This window comes from Phycodurus eques, chromosome 8 (genome assembly GCF_024500275.1).
Source record: "Phycodurus eques isolate BA_2022a chromosome 8, UOR_Pequ_1.1, whole genome shotgun sequence".
NCBI lineage: Eukaryota > Metazoa > Chordata > Actinopteri > Syngnathiformes > Syngnathidae > Phycodurus > Phycodurus eques.
This window is the reverse complement of record NC_084532.1, coordinates 25083024-25105955: the sequence shown is the minus strand read 5'-3', so window position 1 is coordinate 25105955 and position 22932 is coordinate 25083024. Positions and strand designations below refer to the sequence as shown.

Genomic DNA, 22932 nt, shown 5'->3' with positions numbered 1-22932 from the left:
CCTTGAGTGTGAACATGAATTTGTAGATTTGTTGAAAGTGAAAAAAACTCCAACTAAAACCATAATGTGGGATTCATGCAATTTGTCCTACATGCCCAAGATAATGAATTAAGATTCCGTGGATAATAATAAAGGATTGTATTTTATCCCCAGGTTGACTGAATGAATTTATGGCAACTCGATCGTTTACCTCCACTAGAGGACAGCAAAATATTGCCTTTCTCGTGTCGTGACGTCATTTTTATGAGCCGGAAGTAAACCAATAAACTCCGATGACTTCTCATGATCGACCAAATATCAATTTAAAATATTCACAGAACGACAAGGTAAGGGAAATGCGGGTGTTTGTCTGGGTAACTAATACAGCGTCTCTTAATTTTTATTCGTAATCCATGCAAACAGCGTTCTATTTGCAGTCGAAGTGCGGCTGTTGTTTTTTTCAGAATGAGCTGCCTGGTGTTTATTGGGAATGGAGCGAATTAGGAAGCTAACTCACTTTTCCATTCGTTTTGTCAAGTGTCACATCACACAGACTGTCAACTCGACTTCTAGTTATTATTTACAACTTTATTTTTTGTGTGTCTGTCCCATACATTAAACAGGCCTAACCATAAATAACTCTCCTTATATAGCGTGACATACAGATATTGGGGAAAGTCTCCTTCCTAAACGATAAAGGATGGTGAGTGATTCATCAGTTTGTCAATGTCTAAAAGTCTCAACTTAAGTCACCGTATCATATTTGCATATGACGTTTGGAAACATTAATATTATTCACTGTAAATTACTGAGCATGACCACCTTCCCTATCTTTTTGATTGTTCACAGCACGGTCGAGTGAAGATTAAGTCAACTGCCCAGCAAGAGGAGGAGAAAAGAAAGGAACGGGAGAAAAAACTTAAGATCTACACGGCGGCACGAGATGCCTGTTTTTCCAAGGTGCTTTAGATAAAGTCGACTAGTCACCTGAATCGTTTAGAAAATTAGCGTCCCTCATCATATCAGAATCAGAATCAGAATCATCTTTATTTGCCAAGTATGTCCAAAACACACAAGGAATTTGTCTCCGGTAGTTGGAGCCGCTCTAGTACAACAGACAGTCAATTTACAGAACACTTTGGAGACATAAAGACATTGACAAAAACAACAACAAAAAGATGCAGAGTCCTCTAGCACTTAGAGCAGTTCGAATGACTAATATTGCAATAGTCCGGTGCAATGACCATTGTGCAAAGGGCGCCGAGATATCGCAGTTCATCTACAGTGGCCACACTGAATCGCACTTTTTTTGTGTGTCTCATGTATGTACTTGTCTGGACTGCAGGCAGGCCACTCTTGTACCTGCACTCTTTGACTAAAAAGCCACGCTGTTGTAACACGTGCAGAATGTGGTTTGGCATTGTCTTGCTGAAATAAGCAGGGGCGTCCATTAAAAAGACGTTGCTTTTATGGCAGCATATGTTTCTCCAAAACCTGTATGTACTTTTCAGTATTAATGGTGCCTTCACAGATGTGTAAGTTACCCATGCCATTGGCACTAACGCAGCCCCATACCATCACAGATGCTGGCTTTTGAACTTTGCGTCCATAACAGTCCGGATGGTTCTTTTCCTCTTTGGCCCGGAGGACACGACGTCCACAATTTCCAAAAACAATTTGAAATGTAGACTCGTCGGACCACAGAACACTTTTCCACTTTGCATCAGTCCATCTTAGATGAGCTCGGGCCCAGAGAAGCTGGAGGCGTTTCTGGGTGTTGTTGGTAAATGGCTTTTTTCTTTGCGTAGTAGAGTTTCAAGTTGCACTTACGGATTTAGCGCCCGAACTGTATTTACTGACATTGGTTTTCTGAAGTGTTCCTGAGCCCATGTGGTGATATCCTTTACACATTGATGTCAGTTTTTGATGCAGTGGGGAGGGATCGAAGGTCACGGGCATTCAATGTTGGTTTTCGGCCTTGCCGCTTACATGCAGTGATTTCTCCAGATTCCCTGAAACTTTTGATGATGATATGGACCATGAATGATGAACTCCCTAAATTGCTTGCAATTGTACATTGAGGAGCATTGTCCTTAAACTGTTGGACTATTTTCTCATGCACTTGTTCACAAAGAAGGGAACCTCTCCCCATCTTTGTTTGTGAATGACTGAGCAATTCAGGGAAGCTCCTTTTCCACCCACCTGTTCCCAATTAGCCTGTTCACCTGTGGGATGTTCCAAACAGGTTTGATGAGCATTCCTCAACTTTTTCAGTCTTTTTTGCCACCTGTCCCAGCTTTTTTGGAACGTGTTGCAGCCATAAAGTTCTAAGTTAATGATTATTTGCTAAAACAATCGAGTTGATCAGTTTGAACATTAAGTATCTTGTCTTTGTAGTGTATTCAATTAAATATAGGTTGAACATGATTTGCAAATCATTGTATTCTGTTGTTATTTATGTTTAACACAACGTCCCAACTTCATTGGAATTGGGGTTGTAGTTACGTGGTAGTTTTATTGACCGTACTTTATTCATATTCCCTCTCACCATAGAATTATATACCTTAGTCATTACTCCCATCTTGAGCAGTGGTTCTGAAACGTTTTACACCTAGTACCGCCTTAATAAATATGAAGCTCTCCCAAGTACCACCACCAGTAGAAATTGTACCTATGTAACTGTTTGAAAGCAAACAGTTCTCAAAGATTAAATTCAACTGTATTGTAATTCCAAGTTCAATACAACCCAACTGTGCTTAACAAATGTACTGTAATGGATTTAAAAAATGTTTTTATCACTGTAAATTTATGCACAGTTTGAACTGTTTAATCCTGTGATACTTTCGCAAACCACCAGAGAGAGCCCGTGTACCACTACTAGTACTTACTCATACCACACTTAGGGAAAATCACTGATCTACAGGTAATTTGAGCACAAATCACTTATTCTCTCTCTTTTGCATTTTGTGTGTGTGTGTTCAAATGTTTACAGTGTTTGTGTTGATAAATTGTATTGTGTTTAAATCCTGTTGGAGTGTTAAGTATATAAAAAAAACTTGTCTCTCAGGTTTTCACCTATTGCTTGTGCGGCTGGAATGTAATAAAGTGGAAAGCTATAATGTTGTTATGACAGAGGAAGGAGGGCGTTCGTGACGCAGAGGCTCTCCACTTGACCCAGCAGCTGCTATCATCAAACCCTGACTTTGCAACCCTTTGGAATTACAGAAGAGAGATCCTCATGCACCAGGAGACTGTCAAGTGAGTTTGCCCACCATTTTATATTCTATATGGTATATATTTAGCATGTGCGGTCGACTTCTGTTTGCAGAGACGAGAGCGAAGTGCAAAAGATGTATCAGGCCGAGCTGTCTTTTCTGGAGTCTTGCCTGAAAGTCAACCCAAAGTCATACGGCAGCTGGCACCACCGAAGCTGGGTCTCGGAACGGGCGCCTCAAATGGACTGGGTTCGAGAGTTGAGCCTGTGCGACCGCTGCCTCAGCCTGGATGACCGCAACTGTGAGTGATGCCATTTAAAGAAAAGATCCTATCAAGCTTACAGGGTTTTTCCTGGCTCAAACGGAGGCAGGGGCGGTACAATTTGGATCATTTGCACAGGTCCGTATGTCACGTCCCCCAATGGCTCAAACAAACATTATTTGTGTTTTTCTGCAGTTATACCCTGCGATTCGCGGGGGTAGGGACCGAGCCCTGCTGCGAATCGCGAAAATCCGCAATTAATTGAGGCACCCCCCCCGCCCCCAAAGGTTTATTATTGTCAATAGATGCCACAAGATGGCAAAACACTTTTGTCTGAATGAAGTTTCTCAGCTCACTTCAACATAGTTCCTTGGTACCAAAATGCCACATGATATTGCAAAGCAATACTTTTTTTTTTTTTTTTTTTTTGCTTTGGCCAGAACACAAAAGCAGCGACTAAATTCGTTTTTCCAATGAATAACAGAGAATAGTTTCCAAGAAAAAAAATGAAGACAGTAGACTGTTGGTAATAAATTAATATAATTCCATGGAACAGGAAATTTAATTTAGGTTGTAAATGTAGGTCAACGCTTACACAGCAGTGTTTAGACCAGCATAGAAGGCCTTGTTGGCGTTTTCATGATTTCAGAAGTTTTAGAGACAGGCACCTGGAAAATAGGTGAACACGGCTCCCTCCAATTTATGGTGAAAAATCCTGCGCTTAGCTGGAACCATTTGTCGATGTTGCATTTTCTCCGCCAGTTCACTGCTGGGATTACCGCCGGATTGTCGTGAAGAAATCTGTCGTTCCCGTGGGAAATGAGTTGGAGTTCACGGACCGACTCATCGGCTCCAACTTTTCCAACTACTCCAGCTGGCATTACCGCAGTACCCTGTTGCCGCTGCTCCACCCGCAGTCTCCCGAAGCCGCGCCCCCGTCGGGCTCCTCACCGCCCTCGCCGCAGACTCACTCGCATCGCGTCTGTGAAGAGCAGCTGCTCAAAGGTAAACCCGCCGCAGACGGTATTACACAGCACCCGCCAACAGGGGGCAGAGTGAGTCTAAAATTCAAAGAAACGCATCACGCTGCTCCAGGTTTTGCACTCCAGCAGACCCAGAGTTTTGCTGACTAATATTTTCCCACCTGCATACTTCTACATGAGTAAGCACTGTACTTTAGAGTGGGTTTACAGTATTCCAAACGGAAGAAATGGTGCGTGTCAAGAAAGTGACGGAGACCGTAATACACTACACTAATTCCCTGCTATTCGCACCACCGAAACAGGGCGATTAGAAAAAAAGGCTAATTGATCGCCACCCCCCATGTACATTATTGACTGTATTAATAGTTTAAACCAGCAACCACATTCAGAACCTAAGCAAGACCAATCTGTAATAAGCTGACCATTTTTAAAACAGTTACTTGAGGGTTATTAATGTCCACAAATCGAATCTTGACACAGAGCAGAATGTGAAGGAAAACATTTTTGCATGTAAAAATGAATTACTTTATTTACCACAGCGTTATGGTGAGACATTTTATTACTATTTTAGATGTAAATGGTTTGTTTGCATCTTTTCATCTCTAGAAAAGCTCTCCATTATATAAAAACAATATATTATTATTATTGGTAGTCCCCATCAACCCCCCCCCCCCCCCCCAGTGTTGCAAAATATCAGCCGGTTTTGAGGGGTCGGTCCTGTCTAATGTACATGAGTCACTGCTCACCTTGCTAAAGTCGATAACGCCGTTAGCTAAGGCTCATCTGTGCTTCCAACACTGCAGCTCTGCTTAACCTTTGGCTTTGACATGATCGTCCTCAAATTTAAACTGAGGATTCGCTGTAGCTCAGTGCTAGTAGGTTGGCTGAGGGAGGTTGCTGCCCTGCACCGACTAAATGAATGGGGCAGAAATGAAATACATTTTTTCACAGGAACCTGATCACATTGACATATCTTTTTCGCTCCAGAATATGAGCTCGTGCAGAACGCTTTCTTCACCGACCCCAACGATCAAAGTGCTTGGTTCTACTATCGGTGGCTGCTTGGCAGAGGTTTGTTTAAGTGTGCGAGAGTGTGGTGTGGAGTGTGTTTATGCACATGTGCTTTCACCCAAAAGAAATAAGCTTGTGTTTCAAGTGTAAACGAGGCCGAGCCAGTATCAATATAGTAAAACAGTTTATATCTCCAATAATACTTAGCTGTATAATTTCATATTCACCTGTGGCTGGAAAGCAAAGCGTGGAGAATCTCTGTTACAATAAAATGCACAGGTGCAGTCAGTGAATGGGGCGATCGATCATTGCCAACAGCCTCATAAAATATTCACTCTCTCTCTTCATTCCCCTTTTCTCTTGTTTGTGGCCATCCGCTTCTTCTTTGAAAATTGTGGCAAATTTTTTCAGTTCAATTAAAATTACACAGACGGTATGTGGAGACAGTAGTCAGTTTCAACATTGCAGTACGTCGGTAGATGTACTGCAATGTTCAATCACTTGGTGTGTGTGTAAGTTTTTCTTCCTGGACGGTCCACTTCAGGCACATTTAGCTGCCTCTGCTAGGTGTGCGGCGGACCTAAGTGTGTTCTTGTGTGTGTTTAAGTTTCTGAGTATGTGTGCGTCTGTGTTTTTAAGTGCATGCGTGCGTTTGTATGTTCAAGTGTGTGAGTGTGTTTAAAAGATGTTCAAGTGTGTGAATGTGCTGAAGTATGTGTTTAACTGCATATGTATGTTTCAGTATGTGAGATTGTTTAAGTGCATGAATGTGTTTAAGTGTGTGTGTGTTTGTTTAAAACTGCACTGATGGCCAAAACCTAAATGCATCTTTTGTTTTTGTGTGACAGCCGAACGTGAAGAGATGATAAGTTGTGTTTTCATCAGCCGGGAAGACGAGAGGGTAGCTGTCGGCTTTTCAAGGCCAGTCAATGTGGGTTACGAGTGCCTGCTTATATTGTTGATATTTATTTCATTTTCTTGTTAATAAAGTAATAATAATTCTCTGCCTGCTCTCATTCAGGCACAGTCCGGTGGCCTTCTGCTGGTTCTCGACGGCCAGCCGCAGCAAGTGGAGTGGAGGAGTGTCCACCCACGATTTAAACACAGTCCAGTCTGGGTATCCTTTTGTGCCCAAACTGGATTGGATGTCTGTAAAAGAAAACAATGTTTTGCAAAATTACCAGGCAATCAAAATCTGTCCATCTAATTTCAACAGTGCTTGTCCTCATTAGGTTTGCGGGTGAGCTGGAGTCTATTCCATCTGTCTATCCAGTCATTCCATCCCCCCCATTCACACTCACATTCACACCTATGGACCATTTACCGTTAAATGAACCTAACATGTATGCTTATGGTATGTGGAAGGAATTCAGAGAAAACCCACGCGGGCACAAAGAGAACTCCACATAGGGATTTGGATCTGGATCTCCTGACTGGGAATCAGGGGTGATAACTGCAATGCTGCCCACAATGGTTGTATATATTTCTAGATTTACAGACTACATTTGAACCGTGAATTGACAACATTGGAAAAGTTGGACCAAAATGTGCCTCAAAAGCCAAAACAAACTTGGTCTGACAGCTCAGGGAGTTGAAGCCTATCCCAGCTGACTTTGGGTGATATAATCATCGTCTCCCCGTGCTTGTGTGGGTTTTCTCCGGATACACCAGCTTCCTCCTACATTCTAAAACTACTTGGCAACTGACAATTGACAACTCCAAATTGTCCATAGTTGTGAATGTAAGTTTGAATGCTTGTTTGTCTTTATGTGCCCTGTGATTGGCTAAGGACCAGTCCAGGATGGACCCGCCCGCTCACCCAAAGTCAGCTGCGACAGGCTCGAGCTCACCGTCGACCCTAATCAGCGAATGGATACTGCAGCAAACTTTGCTGCCTTACAGTTTCAATTCCCACAGCACCCTGTTTAATCTGCTAATGAGTAAGCCCTAAATTAATTAATGCTGAAAGATTGTCTGTGCGGTGTACTGAGATTTTTCCTTTTAACACCATCACAACAGGACTTCCCACTGCAGGCTTTTCTTTTGTTTTCCCCCTCTCTTTGGTTTAACTTTTCAGGAAATGTTGACACAGACTGCCACCGTGTTCACTTAGAAGGACAGAGAACTGATGCCTTTTGGGAGTGAGCTGCTTTTGTAAAGTGCAATTCAATTAAGTCTCCCGACTTGCTCGCGGCACTAGACATGGCCTGGAAAATGCGTGGCCAATTTTACTTTCATCCTTTCTCTATGCCGTTTAACCTGATTGGTGTCTTAGTTGGATGTTGAATTACTACCTGAATAGCCACTGTTCCAAATGTGCCTAGCCTACTATAGGGTTGACATAAATCATGGCCAGTTGCTCATTGGTAGAACAGTTTTTTTGAGTGTTACATTTAAGGATCCAGTAAAAAACACATTGGTGAGGGATAGGAACTGAGCTCTGCTGCCTTGAATAGTACAAAAATGTAACCCCCGCCCCGTAAAATGAAACCTTAAATATTTCACAAGCTACAGTACGAACCAAAACCTCTTAAGTATCATTTGTAATAAATAGATGATTTGATTTGGAAAAAAATACACCCGCTAAAACATAAACATTAGTAAAAAGAGTTCTTTCTACAAAGAGCACAGTGAAAATTGTTGATACCCATATGTTAGAGAATGAAAAACCCACAATCATCACTGAAATAAGTTGAAACTGGTGAGACTTGAATTCTCCAAAATGCATATTGACGAGTCGACATGATTGTGGGAAAATGTTGTTGTGACGATTGTGGGTTTTTCTTTCTTTAACATATGGGTATCAACAATTTTGCCGATGTCGTGTGTACAAAGAAAAGAACACTACTGTGAAAGAAACAGCAGGCTCAGTTATGTTCTGGGGATGCTTTGTGAACTCCGGCAGGGTATGTCAACCCTGTGCTCAGCGTAAAGAAATTGCCAGACTATCAAGGCATTCTGGAGCAAAAGGTGCTGCCCAGTGTCAGAAAGCTTGGTTGCAGTTACAGGTCATGGGTCTTCCAACAGGATAAAGACACAAATGCACAATTAATAAAAAAAATCAAGAATGGCTAAGACCAAAACATTGGCCTATTCTGAAGAGTCATCTGTGAAAGAAACTTGGCAAAAGGAGTTAGAAAATTCACTAAATATAGCGATAAAGTCGCTCAGTTGGTGTTCGCTTGTTTCGCCTACACACGTGCACGTCAAAATAAAAGCACCACCCACGGGCCAGAATGTTCTTTCAGGAAGGCCCTCGTGGGAGCGGCAGGTCATTGAGAAAGAACGGCATCTTCCCTAACCCATTGTCTTCCCATCTATTCTGCGAAAAGTAGCCTCTTAAGCCTGCTAAAAAGCAAATAGTCAGTGGAAAAAACCTAGTGTCCTCGGAGGAGCAGTGTGATTGAGAATGCTTGATTTATCAACAGTTAGTGTGCTTTCAGATTAAAAAGAAAATCCCTTAAAGCTAGTCGCAAGCGCTGCTACTCTTCACCACCTGCTTTAGTATGCAGATCCACGCCGTGGAACCGGGTTGCCTTTGCGCTGCCATGATCAATTGTGTTTGGTTACAGAGTTATCCTTTTCACTTTTTAAAATACCATTTAATTCCATGTACTTTTTTTTTTTTTTTTTTTTTTTTTCCCTGTTAAATATTCTTGACCACGACTCAGATATGCCATCTTCCTCCCGGATCCATCAGTGACATCGCTAATGAGCAGAATGTGACAGTGCACTGGTCCGAAAAACACGCTCGTCGGGACTGCGCACTGTACACAGGTGAAGCGCTGATTGTAATCGTCCGTCGCTTTGTGGCTAAATGATTAAAATGGACGAGCGCAGAGAGTGAGTGTCACTTAATTAGCCGAAGGAAATACTCTTTTCCATACAGTTGGTGCAGTTGTGAGCCAGAAGAAGAGCACGGTAAGCTGAAAAGGGCCATCATTGTCAGGAACTGTACTCTCACCTTGACTCTGACTTAAGAAAAAGTGCTTTGTTCTTTTCCCCCATTAGGTTGTTTTATACTGCAATGGGATATAGCCCTGCCTCGAATAGGGAAAAATCGCAAGTAATTGACACACTCAAAAACTGTTTCGAATTGCCTATATCTGTGGTTCTCAGAGTGGCACGAGTACCACGAGTGGTGTGCGGGCTCCCTCTTGTGGTACCTGAAAGAATCATTCATTAAATGTTCAAACTTCACATAATTTTACAGTGGCTTCAACTTTTTTCAATCCAGTACAGTACCGTTCAGTTATATTTAACTTTTGATTGCAATACATTTGCATAAAGTTTTTTTAGAACTGTTTGTTTGTTTGTTTGTTTTCCAACTTTTATTTACGTAAAACATTTAATGTCCAATACAGTTTCAGTTGAATCATTATTGTAAGTATTGTTTTGTTTTTTTATATAAATGTTCCGATGTTTCAGCACAATTCTTCTGCTAACTACCCAGGTTAAACTTAGCTCCTCCGCGACATACATAGATGTTCGCCTCTAGGTCGAGCGGTATCGCGTCAACGTACTTCCTTGACACTAATTACTACTTCCCTATTTGATTAGGCTTGAGCGCCGTTTTGTGGCGTCTTGGGTGTTACTGAAAGAGCCCGACAATACACGAATAGGTGCATTTTTCAGTGAATGGCTGGGGGGAAAAAAATTAACTGCGATAGAGGGGATTGGTGTATTTGTTAGCCAAGAAGTTTTTTAATATTTAAGGTAATTCTGACTTTACGACTGCATTAGCATGTCACTTATGGACTATGGTGCGTTGCGACTGTCTAAGAATGTTTAAATATTAGGTAGAACATTGCCTGTCATGTTTAATAAAAGTTTGGTGATGTGACAAATTAATTCACTTTCAGTAATTATCCACAGCACAAAAATGTTTTGAAATTAGCAGTGTGACGAAACCGCTTCGCGTTGGTGCCGGCATACAACATTTCCAAGATCACGAACTGCGCGCAATGAACTAGTTTGCTGGGCGGTCTAAATATATATGGTTGCTTCTCATGTTCTCATCTTTTGCATTCAAATACTTACTGTAATAAATTGATTAGTGATGAATTATAATGCATTCTGACTTGCGTAAAAATTTGGGATACGGAACTCTAAACCGAGGACCCCCTAAACGAGCTTAGTTATATTTTAAAAGACTGGTATTGTTGTGCGACTTTTAAAACAAAGTGCCTCCCTCAGGACGAAGTGAGAGTTGGTGTCGCGATTCTGCCACTGATCAGGAACTCTTCAGGTAATGATTTAGTAGATGATGAAAGTGTGCCTCTTTCCACACCTGGCAAATTCTTATTAGAATATAAAAGTGTGTCTTTTTTTCCCCCACAGGAGTGAGCTCTCTGTTGAGAAGAGCTCCGTGCTGCAGTCTGAGCTGCAATCATGTAACCAGCTGCTAGAACTGGAGCCGCACAATAAGTGTAAGGGCTCTTTCATTCCGTTTCTTATTTTTTTATTTGGACGGAGCTCAGAAGTCTTATTTGCTGCTCGGTACTGTCTCGCCCTCAATGCTGTTCAGAGAGATTAAGAAATAATAAGTTGTTGGAAGGACCTTGCAGCAAAGGTGCAGTTTTCAATCAGAAGTCTCCCTGTATGGATAAATGTATTCCGACACATGGATAATTGTGACATTGAAAGAAATGTTTCCCAAATTCTTCCTTCCAACCTGGAAGCGTACAGTTGTCGAAAATGTGTTGACAAAAATACAAATGATTGGGTTAGATTCCAAAAGCAGAATGTGTTTTTCATCAAGCATAATCAGATTATTGATCCTTTTACATAAAACTTAAAATTACCCTTCTGCTAAATGACATTTCTTTAAAATTTACTATGTTATTAAACTACAGAATATTGTGAATTTTATGGGGTGTGTAGTAAAGCCTTTGCCGAATCACCATTTGTGAATTTGCCATATACAGCCAACATTTTTAGGGGGCGATCTATTACTGGTGAATTTTGGCCATTTGGTCTTAGATCTTTATCGCAGCGGATAAGGTGGTTTCCCCTCGTTATGCTCTGCTTTTCTCTGCAGGGTGCTTGCTGACCATCATCCTACTGATGAGGGCGCTAGACCCCCTAGGCTACGAGAAGGAGACCCTCGCTCATTTCCAAACTCTCAAAGTGAGCAGCGGTGCCAAGAGAAATTTGGCGTCCATTCCATTAATTGTAGATGTTTTCACATGCAACACACTCATTACCTCCTCTCCCTCAGGTAGTGGACTCCATGCGCTCATCCTATTACAGCGACCTGTGCAGCAAGTTTATGATCGAAAACACCATTTTGAAAATGGAGTACGCTGAAGTGCGCGTCTTCAGCGTCGCCAATAAGGTTTAAAAATGCTTTCCCGCTCCTCTGTCACCTGGGGACGTTCGTGGTGTCATTTCTGGCTTGTTTCCCCGCCAACAGAACCTGACCACCTTGTGCCATTTGGACCAGCTGCTCCTCATCACTCACATCAATCTGTCCTCTAACCAGCTGCGGCGCATCTCCGCTCACTTGTCCATGTTGCAGTGCTTGGAGGTAAAAAAAAAAAAAAAGACACAACCACTATATTTTTCCTGTCGGCACTCTGCTCGTTCCATTTGCTCGTAATTGTTCCTTTGTGTGCTTTGCAATATGTCCCATTCCACTTCATGCCCCCGATACTTATACTGTAGGTGTTGGAGGCTGATAACAACTCCATAGAAAATTTGGAAGGTGTCTACTGCCTACCCAAGCTGGAAGAGGTCCTCTTGAAGAACAACTGTATCCTTCGTACTGCGATAGCTAACTTTTATTTGCCACTTGAGGGCAGTTGTGGTGCTCCAGCTATCCATTTTCTAAAAAGGATTGTCCTTATTAGTTACTGGAGCCTATTCCAGCTAAGAGGTAGGGACTAGTCGTATGTAATCCCCAGGGCACATATTGTCAAAAAACATTCACCAATATTTACACCTATGGATAATTTTGAGTAATTTCGAGAACATGTCCAAATAAATAACCCTTGAAAGCGAAAAGGAACCCTTTTTTGTCGTGCGGTGTTATGTTTACATGTTATCATTAAGCTCTCGGGACGTCAACAGCATTACGGGGCCGAATGTTATTTAATCTCTCCGCACGGTTGGCGTTGACTCCGGAAATGTCTGAGCCTGCCTGGCTCATCACTGCAAAACAAGCGCAAGCATGTGACTGTGTGCAAAGGGAGTCCATGTTAAAAACAAAAAACAATTCTTTGCAGCAGGGACAGTGAGGTTTGTGGCCAGTGAGGCACTAATATTTGATTTATGAGCCAAAAAGCGTGCCGTATTTGCAATAGAATGAGCAGTCAGATATTAAAAAAAAACAAACAAAAAAAACAGATCGATAGATAGCATTGTTTTCACAGAGAGCGCATATTAGCTTTTGCAATTTCCTACTTAATTAAAAGGCTGCTGATTAGTGTCGTTTCGAACTTTTTTTTATTTCAATGCTCAAATCTTTTAAACAGACCGTTCAACATATTTAAGTTCAATATTTAGTTTTTAATTAGAATTTCTGATTTATTTGTTTCATAGTTTGATCTCATTTTAGATCAAATTAAAAACATTTTTGCTTGTAGATTAATTCCATGCGCCGATCCCTCTGGACAAGAGTGTTACTTTCCTATAAAAGTCAGAATTTTCTTTTGGACTTCAAACGTCTCTCCATTTAAATAGAGATTGTTGCCAGTAAAGAAAGTCTTCCTTCATCAGTCCTGTTCCGAATAAATGCTTTGGGTCTTTTTAATGGCAAGAATGATCTTTCTGCATACATAACTTTGGCTTCACTGGTTTATTATTCTATTCCCTTTTGAGGACCTCAACATGCCGCAAAGGTACCAATTTGTATATGCGCAGGTATCCTGCAAAAAAAAAAATATATATTTTAGGAATCCCTAATGCGACGCTTCCAAAACTCATTCAGTAGCGGCTGTGCTCGATCACAATTGAAAATGTGGGTGGTAACCCGAAAGGAGCTGAGCACAAGCGATTCACTCAGAATCTCAAACAATTCCAGAGCTGTTGTAATTTAAAGAAAATGTTATTATGCCAAGTCAAGATTTAGTTTGCACACTGATTGTCCAAGTTACATTTGGAAGAAATTATTCTTTGAAAGGCTTAAGTTGGATTTTTCAAAATTAAGTCATTAATTGACCTTTAAAAAAAAAAAAGAGAGACTTAATCCTTAAATCTGCCATTCAAAGATTTTCATTATGTGCAGTATACGAAACTGCTATTTTTGTCCATGCAATCTGTTTAATGAATTTGTGAAAGCCTACGGTGGGGGTATAACAATATATTGAATTTTGCATTTGTTAAAATATTGTCATAAAATCTTGAGCCCCACTCCATCCATTTATCCGTTTTTTAAAAGGGCTTGTACTTACTGATCCCAGATGACATTGAGCAAGAGGTCCTTCATCACCCACTCTTAACAATCATTTTGAATGAATGAGAGGTCTTACATTTGCCTGAAATTGCCAGTTAATGTGCTCTGAATTTTAGTTTTAAATTAATTACATTTATTTTTACATAGGAAAAAGCAGCGACTGGCATGGTGGGCTTGAGTGTTTATAGCAAGTCTGAGGTTCTGGGTCTGTATCTCAGCTCTGACCACTAACATGCATGTTAGTTTAATTGAAGACTCTAAATTAGCCTTTGGTGTAAATGTGAGTATGAATGCTTGTTTGTCTATATGTGCCAGTCCATGTAGTACCCTGCTTCTCGCCCCAAAATCAGCTGGAATAGACTTCAGCCTGTGAACTTGAACAAAATCGGGTGGTGTTTTTCCATCTATTCACTGTGTCTCTATTTGGTGTCCAGGTTTTGATTTAGTGTGTGATTGGGCTGTGTTGGGCCTACAGATGATGAGGCGTATTCATCACCACGTCTCTCCTAAACAACACCCCCATAAAAGGCTTCTTCCCTAACCCGACACGCTCAGACATCTCCACTCTGGCGGCGCTCCGGCCGCTCGCCTCCTGCCCCAAGCTGCGGCGCCTCGATCTCCGCGGCAACCCCGTCGCTCAGAGCCCCGACGTCGAGTCGCATCTTGCCGAGCTCCTGCCTTCCGTGGCGTGTCTCCTGCTCTGATGTGCCGACAGCGGGAGTCGGGGCGTCACTCAAGGATGACGCCGCTGCCGCCGGCCTGTTTGTGAAGGAGTGAGTGGGTGATTTATTTTATTTTTTTCCCCAAGGTGTGCTGCCACTTCCACTTGTTTGGGGGAAATTCAATCAAAATAGCCCCCACTCATCTGAAAGCCTTTGAAGGTGCATATTAAAACATCTTTAATGAAAAGTTTGTGCTGTGTGTGTGCGCGCGCGTGTATCTGTGTGTGCATGAGTCATAACCGATGTTTGTCAAAATATGTGTACAAATGAAGGTCTATTAATACCCCTAAATGCATGCCGCAACATCTCCAATGACGGAACAAATTGACTGTGTGTGTGTGTGTGTGTGTGCTTGTGTGTGTGTGTGTGGGGGGGGATGGATCCGCATGATCTACATTTTATAAGCTTTAAAGACACCGAAAGCAACAATGAGGAACTGGAAAGGCACTCCAAGTACCACCATCATCATGAACAACATTAAAATACAGAAGCATCTTAGGTGGAAGTGTTCGTCCTAACGAGACGTGGGGTATATTCCTAAAAAGTGTATTATTATTATTATTATTATTGGTGTTTTTGTATGCCACTGTAACATACTGCACTGTTTGAACATTAACAAGGAAAATTGAAAAACTGTAACTAGATAATTCAAATAAAATATATTGGATATGAATTCAAATCCAAATTGTAAAAACAACAACAACACGACGATTTTAATATTTTTAAGTCCGTTCTTAAAGATTATATTCAAATGTATTGAATTAAAAAGTTAAATACAACTACTTTGGTACGGATTTCTTTCGTGTACCACTCGGTGGCGTCTACATACCACACTAAGAATCACTCATCTAGAGTTTTGTACTGAAGTTACACATCAAGTCTGTTTGCACTAATAAGGACCGATCCCTACCGCGAATCATGAAAGAAATTTGAGTAACTGATACCCCTCCCAATATATTTCTATACAATATAATATATATATATATATATTGTATATATATATATATATATATATATTGTATATTAATATACAATTATATTAATAGATGATGGGTTGTGGTAAGTATACCACAAACCGTTACCCAAAACACATTAATCATTTCAAACTCAACTTATTACATTACCCTTCAAAATAAGTAGTTAAAAGATTCAGTTTAAAAAAATAAAATAAAAAATCCAACCTAAGTACATGCACGTGCAGTTAGGACTCTCAGTGACAACCCAGGCGAAACTTAGTTTCTCCCTTGATATACAAAGCTTGTCTCAGTCGGGATGTTTCACTACACCATACTTCCTTTGACCAACTGACGATAGTACTTTCCTTCTGTATTTAGACTAGGGCTGAGTTTTTCAGTGAAAAGCTGAGGACAGGTTCTAAATTCGTGGATCGTGAACCGCAAATATGCGGGAGATTAATGTACGTAAGTTGCACATTAAAGTCTGCTTACAACAATTCTTATTATTTTTTTTTGTTTTTGTTTTTACTGCTTACAAATGCAGACAACGGGCTAGTTACTGTGTTGTTTCTGCTCTTTTTACTTTTAAGCCACACATTGACAGTAGTAAATGTGGGGAACAAAAAGAAGCCGAGCCATACAAATTTAACAGCAAATACAACATCCATCCATCCATTTTCTGAGCCGCTTCTCCTCACTGGGGTCGCGGGCGTGCTGGAGCCTATCCTAACTGTCATCGGGCAGGAGGCGGGGTACACCCTGAACTGGTTGCCAGCCAATCGCAGGGCACATAGAAACAAACAACCATTCGCACTCACAGTCATGCCTACGGGCAATTTAGAGTCCAATGCATGCATGTTTTTGGGATGTGGGAGGAAACCCACGCAGGCACAGGGAGAACATGCAAAATCCACACAGGTGGGGCCGGGGATTGAACCCCGCACCTCAGAACTGTGAGGCTGACGCTTTACCCAGTCGGCCACTGTGCCGCCAAATCCAACATATATATTTAAAAAAAAGGTAGGAAAAAAGTCCCAAAAACAACCATCCATCCGTTTTTTATAGCACGTTATTGTGATTGCACAAATGTTCAAAATATGTAATACATATTTTTAATAGTTGTATCAAGACCGAACCTTGGTAAAATACATCTCATTATTACCTCCATTTTTCACCATTGCAATGGGTTTGTTGAGGTAATTACATTAATAAACCACTGAAGTTATTGAGAAAAATCTTTACAATGGGTCATAAGAGGAGGGTTGACCCTGAGTCAGAAATGGAAAAAAAATCCGAAACAACATTTTCTAACAACATTAACTCCATTATTCACAATATCAATTAGTATGAAAAGTTGATAGCATTTAAGACACTAGACTTACTACTTAAAAAGAAAAAAAGCCAACAACTTTACAATCGGTCAAGTTAACCTGTTATTCAAAAGTGTCAGAAACGTGGAGGAAAAAAAATCTCAAACATTTTGTCTCATTATTAACTCCTTTACTCACAATTCTAACCAATATTTATAAGTGTTATCATCTCAATGTACGACAAAGTTTGTCCAAACATTACAGTTACTACTACTACTATTCCGAACTGTAATGCTTGCTCTGCTCATGCTAATCCATCAAAAGCAGAATATCCTGGTCCCCCGTTTCTCAACACATGGAAAAATTGCTGCCATTCCAACATTTCTTATTGTTGCTTTAATATCTGAAGCTTATAACTGATGGTCGCAGCGTCGCCTACTTGTCACGTGTTGTGCGTTTCCAAGGAGAAGCGCCCAGTCGCCACAGATCTATAAATGAAACATTAAATGGTGTCAGTTGCCTTACCGTGAAAGCTACTCGTGTGATTTATGTATAGAAGTGAATGACACGCTCACATTTTCAAAAGGAGTGTCATCTGACACACCTGCTGGAGTTGCGCCACATTTTTGCATTCATTCGTATCATGGGATGGTGAGCCTGAATTGTTGGACTGCATAACACACAAAGTTATCTGAGGAACATCAAAAGCCAAAATGATGCAACTGGAATGTGTCGGCGGTGAGTCACACCTTAACCCTCATTTTCGTTATTTATTTAGAGCAATAAAAATGGAGTTGTGTCAATGTGACTCGCTACATGTTTAACTATTTAAAAAAAAAAAAAAAAGTTTTCTTTTGTAAAAATTTGAAAATCTATTGGGAAAGAATGTTCCATACTTGCCCCCCAAAATGTGTACATTTGCCATTTCCAGCTTCTCTTTTCGGCCTTGGTTTCACTGCATGGTCATATATTTAATACACTATGAAAATACAAAAAGAAACCTCCCCAAAACAAAAATAAAGAATGAGACCAGCAGAAGTTCATGTCAAATAACCCCCCCCGCAAAAAAAATAAAAAAAAAACCTTAGAATTTTAGAAGGGTCAAAGTGACTCATTGCATATTTAACTGTCTAAAATATTTTTAGGGTGACTATTACGAAATATAGATGAAATGGGAACAAATGTGAAATATTTGCAAAAAAGACCAAATTCTTCAGAAATGTTTTGCTCCTTTGCCACTGTCTGGTCATTGTATTTAATATAATGAAGAATTAAAAACAAATATACAGAAATATGCTGACATTTCTTTCCAATTTTTGGTTTTGTTATGTTAAATTTTAAAAGCATATTTTCTCAAGTTAAAATTTTCCAACAGGTCAATTTGACTCATAACACAAGAGCAGGGTTAACTTATAACAACTACGATCCATCCATCCATTTTCTGCACCGCTCATCATCACGAGGGTTGCGGGCTGCTGGAGCCTATATCAGCTATAGTCGGGCGGGAGGCGGGGTACACCCTGAATCGGTCGCCAGCCAATCGCAGGGCACATAGAAACAAGCAACCATTCGCACTCATATTCACACCTATGAGCAATTTAGAGTCTTCAGTCAACCGACTACGCATTTTTGCGATTTGGGAGGAAACCGGAGTGGCCGGAGAAAACCCACGTGCCGGCATCCAAAATCTTTTGGGGGAAAAAAAAAAATTTTCAATTTTGTTTTATTTTTGCTTATTGTGCGACTTATTTTGTAATCTACAAACTGCAACTGACATTATCGTCCTGCAAACACCCACCTATGGTCCCTCTTCGTTTCGTGCAATGTCTGACCTCTTCAAGGGGTGAGTAGTTTTTAAATTCTCCTTTTAGCTCACAAACCTTTTAACCATTGAATGGCCGACCTCTAACAATTGCCTAATGGTGTATCCCTCCTTTTCCGAAAACCAACTTAACCAGTCAGTGCGGATGACGTGAACCAGTCATCTAGTGTGTCATTTCCATCAGATTGTGTCATAGATGGACCACTACCTCCTCTTCCTCCGTCCTTTCTTTTAATCACAAAAGTTTCAACGCCACGCCTGGAATGTCTTCTTCACGTATGCTGTGACAAGGTGGAGACGAAGTAAGTAAAAATGCCAACATAACCAGTAGCAAACTCCACTTTTATTCGTAGTATAGAGTATAACGTTGGCATTCCAGATGACATTTGAAGAAATCGGCCAGAAAAGTAACATGCGAATTTGTATGTGTGTGAGGGTGTGGGTGTGTAGTAATAGGGGGTGTGCCCTCAGCGTCTGAGAAGTACTTGAAAGTGGTATGAACATGCAACTAGTTTGAGAAACACCATAAAGCCTTTGGGAAAAGAGAGACTATTTCCTCTTCCTCCTCCTCTGCTCGACCTCCTTTTTGTATCCCCTGCTTTCCGTCACTGACTTGAGTGAGTCTCTTTACAGTACTTTTATGATTAGTATGTGGGAACTGTTGTTTTTTGGTTCATGACTTGCAGTCACACTTGCGTTCTAAGCAAAGTACCTGCACAATAATTCCCTCAGTTTGTTGTTTTGATCGCCACGCGGAGGAGCTGCTGCATCTGTGCAGCACGGGGAGAATACAGTAACAACTAGCCTGCAACTTCCAGCGGAATCTTTAAACTGCCTCTCCTGAGGTCTTCAGATGGAGCCAAAGCAATAAGGAATGCCATTGGTAATTGTTTTTAGAGGATATTTCACACTGGTGAAATTGTCACTCTTGCACTTTTCTGAGTCATTAAATTACTGATGTTGCAATTTTCTAAAAAGACCAACTATTGACGTTGCTCTTCCCTAAAAAGAAGACAAACTACTGGTGTCGCAATTTCCTAAAAGACTACCTTTTGATGTGACTTTACTAAAAGGAAGGCAAACCGTTGATGTTGCAGTTTCCTGAAAACAAGACAAACTGTTGATGTGTGATTTTCCTAAAACGAAGAGTAACTATTGATATTACACCTTCCTAAAAAGATACATTATTCATGTGGTACTTTTCTTAAAAAAAGAAAAAGAAAAGACAAACTACTAATGTTGCACTTACCCAAAAAGAAGGCAAACTATTGATGTTGCATTTTCCTAAAAAAACCAAAAAACAAAAGCCAAACAAAAGATGCTGCTGTTTTCTCAAAAGAAGACAAGTTTAAAATGTTCACTTTCTTTAACAAAGGCAAACTGTTGATGTTGCACTTTCCTAAATAGAAGACAAAATATTGATCTTACTGTTTCTTAAAAAGAAGGCAAATTATTGTTGCACTTTCCTAAAACTAAAATATTTGTGCTATTACAGAGGATTAAACATATATATATTTTTAAAATTGCATCGTATTTATTATTTTATTTGCAAATCAAAAACAAAAGAGAAGCTTTTACGTTTTGCGTTTTCTCGCCTGACTGTGCCCAGTGTGAACTTTACCATGACCTTACAGCCAAGGTACATACGGCACTGTCATTTCTATAGCGTGCCGTTACACCCTAAGTGCATTAAAAATGAATGTATGTTAGTATCTGCTTGTTAAAGTTGGCGTCCATATGTAATTATCAGCTACATTTGTTATATTGGACTGAGCAGCCAGAGTGATTCCTATGTCGCTCTAAGGTCTATTTCCAGTTCTATGGTTACCCAAAGTGTACCACTTTTGGGCGACTGAATACATTCGTTGGAATAGCCGTGTTGAATTTAAATCCGTTGCGAGCGCACAACAAACACAGCGTTTATTTCTTTGTGCAGTCGCAACACTGGCAAGCCTTTAAGCGCAACATTCCAAAAGTGAACGTTCCCTTTTGTTCCCTCGACAACAAGCGGCCTGCAGGCAAAAGGGGTCACAAGTGTGCCTTGTTGCATCTGCAACGTCCTCCCGCAGGAAGCCATGTTGGATCTGACATCACGCGGGAGGTGAGTGGGGGCTATTTTTTTTGTTTGGCAGATGATCTTCAGTCATGAAATTTTCAGCGCTCAAGGCGTGTAGTTGAGTGGAAAGTGGCTCACCAGGTGATGAAATCTGTTTTGGGATCAGTTGACATGCGCATAATATCGCTGCACTATTCCGACAACAGTTTATTAATAATCTGCTGCTGCATTGGACAGCTTTTGTTGTTTTTTTGGCGGGGGAGGTGGGTGCAGAGTGTTTTCTCCACCATTTGGAGCATCGCTCAATGCAGACTTTCAAGTAAATCTGCCGCATTTTGGCAGGTGCTATGGGTGGATTTGATTTTCGCTTTCGTGCACAGGGGTCCTGCTCTGCGGTAAACAGCAACACTGAATCTTCCCTTCTTCTTGTATGTGAAAATGTACTTTGTTCTGTATTTCCCAGCCTTTATTGCGCCAAGGATTATTTTACACGAGGAATAGCAAACGGCGCACCAACAAATTGATTTGTGTTTATTTATAATTATTATTACTGATATAAAAGTATATACTGTCTACTATTCAATTAATAATGATGATCTCATCTCAATTTACTGACTAATATACTTAGTGTACAATCTGGCCCTGTTTAGTTGAACTCAAAGCTATAGCCAGGTCCATAAATATTGCGGCATTGACAAAAGTAACACATAAAGGACAAAGTCATTATAAATCAAACTTTCACTTCTCAATAGTTGGTTGCTAATCCTTTGCCGTCAGTTACAGCCTGAAGTCTGGAACACGTAGACGTCACCGGATGCTGGATTTCATCCCTGCTGATGACGTGTGCCAGGCGTCTACTGCAACTGTCTTCAGTTGTTCCGGCTTGTTCTTAGAGCATTAGCCTTTGAATTTGCATGGTCGCTTTCAGGTCAGGTGATTGGCTTGGCCATTGCATAACATTCCACTTCTTTGCCTATTTAAAAAAATTGTAATAAACATTTCTTCCGCAGTCTTTTTCGGGTCATTGTACAATCCCAATTCCAATGAAGTTGGGATGTTGTGTTAAACATAAATAAAAAGAGAATACAATGATTTTTAAATCATGTTCAACCTATATTTAATTGAATACATTACGAAGACACGATATTTAATGTTCAAACTGATCAACTTTATTGTTTTTAGCCAATAATCATTAACTTAGAATTTTATGGCTGCAACACGTTCCAAAAAAGCTGGGACAGGATCATGTTAAGCACTGTGTTACATCACCTTTTCTTTTAACAACATTCAATAAACGTTTGGAAACTGAGGACACTAATTGTTGAAGCTTTGTAGGTGGAATTCTTTCCCATTCTTGCTTGATGTACAGCTTCAGCTGTTCAACAGTCCAGGGTCTTCGTTGTCGTATTTTACGCTTCATAATGCGCCACACATTTTCAATGGGGGACAGGTCTGGACTGCAGACAGGCCAATCTAGTACCCAAACTATTTAACTACAAAGCCACACTATTATAACACGTGCAGAATGTGGTTTGACATTGTCTTGCTGAAATAAGCAGTGGCGTCCATGAAAAAGACGTTGCTTGGATGGCAGCATATGTTTCTCCAAAACCTGTATGCACCTTTCAGCATTAATGGTGCCTTCACAGATGTGTAAGTTACCCATGCCGTTGGCACTAACGCAGCCCCATACCATCACAGATGCTGGCTTTTGAACTTTGCGTCCATAACAGTCCGGATGGTTCTTTTCCTCTTTGGCCCGGAGGACACGACGTCCACAATTTCCAAATACAATTTGAAATGTGGACTCGTCGGACCACAGAACACTTTTCCACTTTGCATCAGTCCATCTCAGATGAGCTCGGGCCCAGAGAAGGCGGCGGCGTTTCTGGGTGTTGTTGATAAATGGCTTTTGCTTTGCATACTCGGGCCCAGAGAAGGCGGCGGCGTTTCTGGGTGTTGTTGATAAATGGCTTTTGCTTTGCATAGTCGAGTTTCAAGTTGCACTTACGGATGTAGCGCCCAACTGTATTGACTGACATTGGTTTTATGAAGTGTTCCTGAGCCCATGTGGTGATACACATTGATGTCGGTTTTTGATGCAGTGCCGCTCGAGGGATCGAAGGTCAAAGGCATTCAGTGTTGGTTTTCGGCCTTGCCGCTTACATGCAGTGATTTCTCCACATTCCCTGAACCTTTTGATGATATTATGGATCGTAGA

At 40.8% G+C, this 22932-nt stretch overlaps 2 protein-coding genes across 5 annotated transcripts in view; both read left to right on the top strand.

Moving 5' to 3' along the window:
* The first annotated feature begins 245 nt into the window (after positions 1 to 245).
* rabggta (Rab geranylgeranyltransferase subunit alpha) lies at positions 246 to 17350 on the top strand. Of its 2 annotated transcripts, XM_061684432.1 has the most exons (17): positions 246 to 326; positions 633 to 682; positions 829 to 939; positions 3113 to 3237; positions 3308 to 3495; positions 4219 to 4461; positions 5427 to 5510; positions 6299 to 6381; positions 6472 to 6567; positions 9122 to 9227; positions 10647 to 10698; positions 10791 to 10879; positions 11491 to 11579; positions 11671 to 11787; positions 11866 to 11979; positions 12117 to 12204; positions 14401 to 17350. In XM_061684432.1, exons 2-17 carry the CDS (start codon positions 680 to 682, stop codon positions 14547 to 14549), a joined length of 1737 nt encoding a protein of 578 aa, XP_061540416.1. In that variant the 5' UTR covers positions 246 to 326; positions 633 to 679; the 3' UTR covers positions 14550 to 17350. The 2 variants fall into 2 exon arrangements, with proteins under 2 accessions (XP_061540416.1, XP_061540417.1); XM_061684433.1 differs by lacking the exons at positions 246 to 326; positions 633 to 682; positions 829 to 939 and having other exon boundaries at positions 3172 to 3237; positions 3282 to 3495.
* A 1376-nt stretch (positions 17351 to 18726) lies between these two features.
* LOC133406275 (protein-glutamine gamma-glutamyltransferase K-like) overlaps positions 18727 to 22932 on the top strand; it is a 31498-nt gene continuing 27292 nt past the window's right edge. The window contains exons 1-2 of one of the 3 annotated variants that reach the window (XM_061683774.1): positions 19141 to 19272; positions 19388 to 19538. The gene's annotated coding sequence lies outside the window, so the exon portion shown is untranslated. Of the gene's footprint in view, positions 18958 to 19140; positions 19273 to 19387; positions 19539 to 22932 lie in introns of those variants that run through there. The other 2 variants (XM_061683772.1, XM_061683773.1) reach the window with 2 other exon arrangements.